Source organism: Eptatretus burgeri, chromosome 15 (assembly GCF_056783735.1).
Source record: "Eptatretus burgeri isolate ZD-2024b chromosome 15, Ebu_testis_v1, whole genome shotgun sequence".
Lineage (NCBI taxonomy): Eukaryota > Metazoa > Chordata > Myxini > Myxiniformes > Myxinidae > Eptatretus > Eptatretus burgeri.
This window is the reverse complement of record NC_140975.1, coordinates 67,203,517-67,212,530: the sequence shown is the minus strand read 5'-3', so window position 1 is coordinate 67,212,530 and position 9,014 is coordinate 67,203,517. Positions and strand designations below refer to the sequence as shown.

The 9,014-nt window shown below is 43.7% G+C and overlaps 1 protein-coding gene across 3 annotated transcripts; it reads left to right on the top strand.

Moving 5' to 3' along the window:
- The first annotated feature begins 419 nt into the window (after positions 1 to 419).
- COA6 (cytochrome c oxidase assembly factor 6) lies at positions 420 to 8,460 on the top strand. 3 transcript variants are annotated; one of them, XM_085856511.1, is made up of 3 exons: positions 420 to 508; positions 6,846 to 6,995; positions 8,078 to 8,460. In XM_085856511.1, exons 2-3 carry the CDS (start codon positions 6,852 to 6,854, stop codon positions 8,168 to 8,170), a joined length of 237 nt encoding a protein of 78 aa, XP_085712637.1. In that variant the 5' UTR covers positions 420 to 508; positions 6,846 to 6,851; the 3' UTR covers positions 8,171 to 8,460. The 3 variants fall into 3 exon arrangements, with proteins under 3 accessions (XP_085712637.1, XP_085712638.1, XP_085712636.1); XM_085856512.1 differs by having other exon boundaries at positions 507 to 563; XM_085856510.1 differs by lacking the exon at positions 420 to 508 and adding an exon at positions 670 to 697.
- The last annotated feature ends 554 nt before the right edge of the window (positions 8,461 to 9,014 follow it).

Here is a 9,014-nt window from a genome sequence, read left to right as displayed (position 1 = left end):
AGCAGCACGTTTTTAAATCTTTGCGATGACGCTGGGAAGGCAATGGCAAACCAATCGGTGTAAACCTTACTAAGAAACTTGGGCAGCTTGCCAATGCTCTGTAAAGAGTTTGGTACATCAGATGACTCAGCTGGGATTCGAACCTCTGACCTCTCAGCTTCGGAGTGGCCCCTCGAACCATGATACCGCCGAGTTGTGTTCAGCCGGTGTCGTGTTTAATATTATCTCAAATCACTCTTCAACCAATTATTTTTTGGGACGGGTAAGATGTCGGCACTTCCGGTAGCTTCACGAGGCTACGTCATAACGAACGAACTATTTCCACCAATGATCGCAGGGATTCGTATTTTCATTTTTTTTTTTATAATCATTTTTGTTTTTCGTGTGAAGCCTTTCACTTCTCAACAAGCGGTTAAAACAAAAACTAGAAAGGAAGAGAAAAATATTGATTCCTTAAATATTGTAAAACACCGACCGTTTAACCCGGAACAGGAAGTGTAATCCTCAGGTGCGTTTTCCGTCCGTTCCAACACATTTTCCTGTTTTTTTTTTCCGATATAACTGTAAGTACAGTATTCGTGGTCATTTCCGATTTATTTTGTTTGTGGTTTTTATTATTTTTTATTTATTTTTATTCCTTTCTCTTCCCTCTTCGTGTCCAACTTCGAGCTGCCTTTTCGGTATCAAGAGGATTGAGGTGACAAATTGTTCATCATGTGGTGAACCGGTTAATTGTGATTTCTGATTCTTTTTTTTTCATCTTAACAATCATCATGTTTGGCGATGTCGAATCTCCCCTGGACGGTACCAACACATTCCATCTTGTACTTGTCTGTAGTCGATCTGTACAAGCTTGGTGATCTCATCTATTCGTGTGACGTCCTCTGTCCACCTGAGATTTTTGTCCCATTTCTTGATAAATGTACATTCTGTTGTTATTGTCGACAATCTGCCATCAGTTTCCTGAGCTGGATCACAAGACCTTTTCCATTTCTTTTGTTCCACACATCCTTTCAGACGAGGTTCTTCTTTTTTTAAATTTAATTATTTTGGTACACTTGGTCGAGGCTCATACAAGAGCTAACACGGAGAACATATAACAAAGAGAGCAGGAGACAAGAGGAGGTGAGGGAACAGAGACATTAGGAGATCTGTGGAAGGGAGAGGGATGGGGTGGGGAACATGGGGAATACAAGATGGACATTACAGGGAATTTGAAGGAGGTGGGTTTGGAGTGGATTAGGGGGGTGGGGGGGGGGTAGAAAAGATCGTGGTTTTGGATGGGGAAGATAAGTGGTGGTAAATAGCTGTTTTGAAGACTTGGATTGAAGAGGTTGTGGGGGTTTGTTCCAAAGGTGGTTAAAAAAAAACAGAGGAATGAAAGTGAGCAGTGATTCTTGATTTTGTTAGTTTTACTAGAGGGGGCTGCTGACAGTCTTTGAGTACCCTGCTGAAATGTGGGGTGCGGGGGGGAGGGGGGCAAGGCCAGAAAGGAGTCTGTTGAAGATGGAAAGACCACCGATCTGCGTGCGGTGAGAGTGAAAGACCCAAAGACTGAGCCTCATCGCAGGAGATACCTATGATCCGAAATGCCTTGGTTTCCACAGCATGAAGCTGAGCTTGGTGTGAGGCAGGATCACCAGCCCATAGGAGAGAGCAGTAGTCCATCAGGCTGTGGATGAAAGCTTTGTATGTGGTCAAGAGCTCAGGTGTGCCGAAGAAGGACTTTGCACGATGGAGTCGGTGACTGGTTTTGGAGGCCAGCTTGGAAATGTGGCTTTCCCAGGAAAGATCATGGCAGATAGTGACACCCAAAATCTTGAGACAGAACTTCTTCAAGAGGAATGTTGAGAAAGTTGGGGGGGATTTGTTAGGGGAGGGTTCCCGATGGTCGTTCAGAGAGACATAGTGAGAGTGTGAGATTTTATCAGGATTGAAATATACTACTGCATGCACGTACGTGGGAAAAAAAAACAAACAAAAAAAAAACTTTCAAACTACGTGCCAGAAACAACAACCACACAGGCCGTTCCTTCGCTCTCGTAAACGACGACTGGATTGGGGCATTGTGTTTATCTATAAATGCGCATAAGAAATCGAGAAATTATTAGAATACAGTGAGTCATCACTATCCGGAAGTCCGTACGTTGTAACCCGTAATGGGGAACGTGGCTGAGGATCTCTTCCCCAACGGCCATGCCTACGCAGTACCGTGTCCAGTCATTGGTTGGTAAATAAATGGCCATAACATGGGAACTACTTGTCTGATTAATATCAAACCTTGAAAAGGCACATCCTCAGGTCCCCAGCAATATACCTGGCAAGTTTCACTTAGATCGGACCATTGGTTGTCAAGAAAGAGCGGTCACAGACACAGACACGCACACACACGCGCACACGCGCACACACGCACAGATTGCTGGAATTATAGATAGATGTTGCAAGTGTTTGACCAGCTTGTGATTTTTATCCATGTCTGCAGAGAGTGAAGAGGTTGTTGCCTGCCAATCTGAGGGATGAGTGATAGTACGGCAGAGGGTGGAGTCATCATCAAAAAGATTGAGAGGATTTTCTAGAGTCGGAGAAATCATTATTGAAAACCAGAAAAAGAACAGAGACAAGAAGGCTGCCTTGAGGAACAACAGCCTGGACAGGAAGAGGAGATGAGATAATTCCATGAAGACCCACACGTTGACAATAACAGGAGAGTAAGTCTGCGAGCCATGAGTGGAGATTGTCTTGCATACCATAAGAAGAGAGAGTTTGGTGAGCAGTGCGGGATGCCAGACCGTATCGAAAGCTTGTGATATGTCTCCGGAGATGGCCCTGATCTCATGTCTGGCATTGAGGACCTCCATACATTGTTGGGAAAGCAGAAGCAGCGTGTCCAGGTTGGAGCGACGTGGTCTGAATCCAAATTGATGATCGGAAATCAAGCTATTTTGCAAGAAGAAGGATTTGATGTCGGAAGTGATTATGGATTCCATGACCTTGCTGATTGATCTGTAGTTGCAGGGATCTGTTTTTACACCTTTTTTTAATGCATCAGGCCTTACCATTGAATGATCGGACTAAAATTATATATAGCACGATATCTCAAAAAATAACGGATGACTTTGGATGAATCTTGGTGGACAAGTTGGGAGTGTAACAAGGACGAATTGATTCGATTTTGGTGAAGATCGGAATACGGATACGAGAATTTTTAAGTGATTCTTCACCATTGATTGATAGGGACAGTATCGATATTTAGCTTGATATTTTAAAATCTGAGTACGAGTTGTGACAAAAACTTGGTGGATGAGTTTGGGAGGTGACAAGAACAAGCCGATTAGATTTTGGTTCAGGTCCAGATCCAGATCCGGCCTATCAGTGGGATACAAAACGTAAACTGTTCAGCCTGGTTCAGGTATGCGCTCCACAAAGTGCCGTTCATATCTTCTTGTGCTACTAAACTGCTCTACTTGTTTGATACATTGTTTGCTTGTTTTTGCATCCTACTGTTATATTAGCATTGGAAGATGGCAGAATCCCTCCATAATACCTTCAGGGCCATCATCTGGTATCCTCCCTGTTGAGTTTAGTATATTACAGTTTTGGTCACCCTGATCAACATCGGGTTCTTGAGACTTCAGGAAAGCATCAAGAAGATTTAAGTAGGCAGAGTTTGATGACGAGGCCGGTCGAACGCACAGCACAGTCCAAGCTTCGCCCATCTCCTGGCTCTGGGAGTGACGTGCCACTGCCTGAGCCAAGGTGATAATGGGCATGTCATCATCCAAAGGGCCGTTATTTTGTATTTTTGCATCGATTTGATGAAGTATTGAAAGTTTTTATTGTGACCTTCCACATGTGAATATAATGTACAACAGATTTCAGGGAAATTGACCCAAAGGTTTTGGAACTTATAAGGAACAAAGAAACAAAAAGCTCACTATTGTATACATATGGTGATACCCTGCACTGGGTGGCCCTGCTTTATGCGGATTTGCTTTAGTGCAAATGAAATGTTCAGTTTTAATTACCGAAAACAAACAAACAAAAAAAACCACGACCGCTGCTTTTGACATTGCTGGCAGCCAATCAGAGAGTGTATCTGAGCACGTCTCCTCTCAACCAATCAGCACACACGTTGTTGCCTTCCTCTGTGTGCTGTCATATTTGTTAATTTTGTGAAAAGGCTTGAGCTGAAATTGAAAGTGTTCAGGAGGATGGAGTCAGGTGTTGGTGCCACCACCGTTGGATGTAAATTTGGTTTATGAGAGTCGCCTGAAAGGACAACTGTAAAGAATTAAAAATAAATAAATGAAAGCATTCAGTCGTTCCACGACTCTCATAGTTTTTTATTTTATTTTGTATACCTTGGCGAGGCTCGTATGAGAGCTAACACATAACGCACAGCAAGGGGGGCATGAGACGAGAGGGGCGGGAGTGGGAAGGACAAAATAGTGGGGAACAAAGACATTAGGAGATCGGTGGAAGGGAGAGGGATGGGGCAGGGAACATGGGGAATGCAAGATGGACATTACGGGGAATTTGAAAGGGGGTGGGCTTGGGTGGATTATCGGGGGTAGAAAAGATCGAGGATTTGGATGGGGGATGATAAGAGGTGGTGCTGAACAGCTGTTTTGAAGGCCTGGATGGAAGAATGGGATTGAATAGAGTGAGGGAGTTTATTCCAAAGGTGGGAAAAAAGAGGAATGAAGGAGTGAAGATGAGCAGTGATTCGTGATTTTGGTAGTTTTACCAGAAGGGGGTTGTTGGCGGAACTTGAACGCCCTGCAGAAATGTGGTGGGGACAAATCGCAGAGAGAGCAGGGGGGCGAGACCGGAGAGGAGACTGTAAAAGACAGAAAGACCACCGACCAGCCTGCGGTGATTGAGTGAGAGGCTCAAATTGCGGGAGATGCCGATGATCCGAAATGCCTTGGTTTCCACAGCGTGAAGCCGAGAAAGGTGGGAGACAGGAGCACCAGCCCAGAGGGGAGAGCAGTACTCCATCAGGCTGCGGACGAAAACTTTGTAAGTGGTCAGGAGCTCAGGTGGGCCGAGGAAGGACTTTGCACGATGGAGGATTCCCAGTCGGCGACTGGCTTTGGAAGCGAGGTTTGAAATGTGGCTTTCCCAGGAAAGGTCATGGCAGATAGTGAGACCCAGAAGCTTAAATGAAAGGACTTCTTCCAGAGGATTGTTGAGCAAGTTGATGGGGGGTCGGGGGGGGGGGGGGTTCCAAACGGTCCTTTCGGAGAGACGTAGTGAGAGTGTGATATTTATCAGGATTGAAAGCATCGCCTGCAATTCTCTTATTTGTCCAAGTGTGATTTGTGGTGCCTGGTGTGGGTTCGGTGTTATTTATTTCTTATTTCCCTGTAGATAGCTTGCGTGTTCCCTTCTCCCTCTTTCTGTCTGTTGGTTCGACGGTTTGTTCCGTACTGCTCGTCCCGTCCACCTTTTCCCCCCATATTCTTTATAAATATACCTTTGGAAAGGTAAGATACATGTTCGATCCATCTGCCTCTTGTGCGTGTTGCCGTCAGTTTCGACTCATTTGGGCAACCTTTGGGAACGGTAAAGTTGTAAATTAAAGTGAATGCAGTCGTAGTTAGAAACCATTCGGCCGTTTCCTGGGAGAAAGGTTCCCGGCGCAGGTGACCCATGTTAACAGAGGCTGTCCGACGTGACAATACAAATCCCAGTGGATGAGATTACCTTCACGCCTTCACCTACTCTGCCCCCTTTCGGCATGATCGCGGAGAACAATGGATGTACTAAGATTCCCATCTCTTTCGAGAATAATAATAATTGGTACATGCATGTGTATTACACCCTGGTGATTGCTGTGACATCACATCTGTGGGGCAAAGACTCACAAGGAAGTGACGCCATTGGAAACTCATCCATGGATTGGATTGTGGTCTTGCTGGAGAGCAGGAACGACGGGCCCAATGGCCTCCTCCTACATTAAAGTTCCTTGTAATTGCTTATAACCTGATAATGAAGGGGTATGCTTTGGGGTGGCAGGTTCATGAGGGGAGAAAAGATAATGAGTATGGATCATGAGTGTAGGGATCGACCACCTGTGATCGTGGTGAACTGCCATCTTAAAGAATCAGATTGAGGAAGTTGGTTTCACAGGTGATCAAAAAGGAAAATAGTCGGAATTGGGAAGAGATATGAGGTTCATTTTAACAATCAAGAGTTACAGAAAATAAAATTAGAGTTTTACTTTTTATTTTGCTTTTCTGTAAAAAAAAAAAAAACAATTAAAAAAAAAAATTACTCTTCAAATGAAAATGTTGATAATTGCAGACAGTTGGACATATGTATCGTTCTTCCACAAGTAGCATATATGATGTAAAACGTAGTGGTTGTTTTGCATGAACCAGGATTGCTCTCGTTGATGCAACTCATCAGGCTTTGGGAGATTGATAAAGACCTGAAAGGTGGGACTTCTTGTGAGCCTCGTATGACTCGTCTCAGGATCGATACAAGCTGTTGTGAAGTGCTTGCAGGCTTCCTTTGGTACCGTTCGGTTTTGAGATGGTATCATGAGATGCTTTCCGTTGCCTTGGTAACTAGTGACAAGATGTTGACAAGGACAGCTGTAGATGTCGAGGTCTCGTTCATTTGTTCGCAAATCGTGTCTGATTTGAGATCAATTAATGTAACATTTTATCAATTTCTCATTCGATAATACAACCGCCCCCCCCCCCGCCCATTCCCTTGCTTTTCCTTCAACCCTCAACCCTCAACGTCTGTTTATATTTTCTGCCATCGATTATATTGTTATTCTCTTGCCTCATGAATGTCTTCCCATTGATATCTTTTCATCTTACCCTTCGAAGGCCTCAATGTCAGCACCTTCAGCTGCCGACCGGCGTCGCTGCTGGGATGCACGGGATTCCCTGTGGGTTTGCATGGATGAGAATCCCGGAAGTCTATCAGTGTGTGCACAACAGCGTAGCAGATACGAAGAAATTTGTCCAAATACATGGGTATTTTAACAAAAATAAAACTTTAACGGCAAGAGCCTTGCTGTCCTTATTTCCCTCGCCAGAGGAGAGGGTGTTGCATTTGGGTCCTTGTGTGTTTTGTGTGTCCGTCCGCACAGAACGTGAGTACGTCTATAAATTACGTACCAGTGTAATGTGAGTACGCCTATTAAGTACGCGCAGTTGTAACGTCAGTGTCTATTAATTACGAAGTAATTATGTAACACACCAGCATATACGCAACGCGTACCTATTGCACGAATAGTACGTCACACTTATCTAAATAAATGCTTAGAAATAACTATCGTTATAGTAACTAGTTTCTCCCACGAAGAGTCATTCCCACAACAATATTTTGCTTTTTAGACGTTGCCCTGAATTTCCAGTTGTCATTTACATCGTTCCACATTGTCAATTTGTCAAAAGTTATTATTATTATTATTATTATTATTATTATTTTAAAATAGTAATTACCTTCGCTGCCCAAGGTAGGCGGAGGTTATGTTTTCACTCGTCTGTCTTTAAACAGGATATCTCAAAAAGTGGTGGTTCGGATGAAATTTGATGGAGAGGTTTGGTTTGTGACGAGGACAAAATGATTAGATTTGGGTGAACATCCGGATTCGAGAATTTTTTTCAACTGATTCTTCACCGTTGAGAGATGGGGCCAAAAACTATATGTAGCATGATATTTCAAAAAGTTGTGGACGAGTTATGACAAAACTAGGTGGATGAGTTGGTGAGGAGACGAGAACAAGCTGATTAGATTCTGGTTCAGGTCCGGATCTAGATGTAGCACTCTACCGAATGCCGTTCTAGTTTGACCTGAACTAGAACAATTGGCTGGCAGAATCGCCTTGAGGTGTGCACACTCACCACTGAGCTGTTGATCCTGATGCAGCTACAAACTGCCATCCTGGTGTTTTGCGTGTTCCAAAAGCTCGTATTTAAGTCTTGACTTTGTCTTAAACTTGGATTGTTGTGTGTGTGTTTTTTTTTTTTGTTTCACCCTACATATTTATTTTTCTTTATCTATTTATAAGTAATGCTGTTGCTCGATTCACTGTTTTTTTGTTTTTTTTCAGGTTCGGTATTTTGACCGCCGGAGGGAATACCTGAAGTACAAGGCCAAGCTGGAGACTGAGGGGTTTGTCCCTCATCCTCAAAAGCAGAAGTAGCAGCAGGTGTCACATTGGTTTTTTTCCAATTGATATATATCTTGATGATTGAGGTTGCAACATATCAAGGAGGCAATGTGACTCGCTTTATTGTATCGACATGCTCAAATGGACTCCATTTCCACGATCTGAAAATAGTCATTGCAAGACTTGTTTCATAACTTAAAAAGTCTTATCTGTCGAGCATGACTGTTTCAAAGTATCTCTCATCCATCGTACGATCATCGATGTATTATCTTGCACTCGGGTTGATGCAACGTGTTTGAAACAATAAAAGTTTTACGAGTTGATTGTGTGTTGGTTGATAAACTAAAGCTCGATGTCACAAGTGTGGCAAAGCGCAGGTAAAGCCGATGAAGACATAAAAAGCACAGCCGTGGGATGGATATTAGGGTCAGAGAGAGGTGACTATAGCAGATAATTCCGAAGCTGTGCCTTACAATGTCCTTGGACATGAGACAGCCGCAACGTGTGTTCCATTGGTCATTGTAAGTGGTTATAGGTTTTTGTTTGTGTCGGATTCCTTTCTTTTTCTTCCTTGTTACCTGTGATTACGACTGCATTCGGTTGCGGGACAATGAAAATACGTCCTAATGTTGAACTTCCACGCGAGTTTAACCGACCCAAAGGTTAATGTAACGGCATCGTGTGTGCACTTTATTATGCTGAGAGCTTGTAATTTTGAGGGACATCTGTTTGGACCCATAAGCCCTTCATAAAGCTCCTTACCGTCCATCGTCGTTTTGTAATCTCCCGTCCATGCCCGTGTGCCGATCTTGCCTGACAGCTGACGTCCCACGGAGCAGCTGTGCTTTCAAATTAGCGATCTGAATGCTGCCCTGTA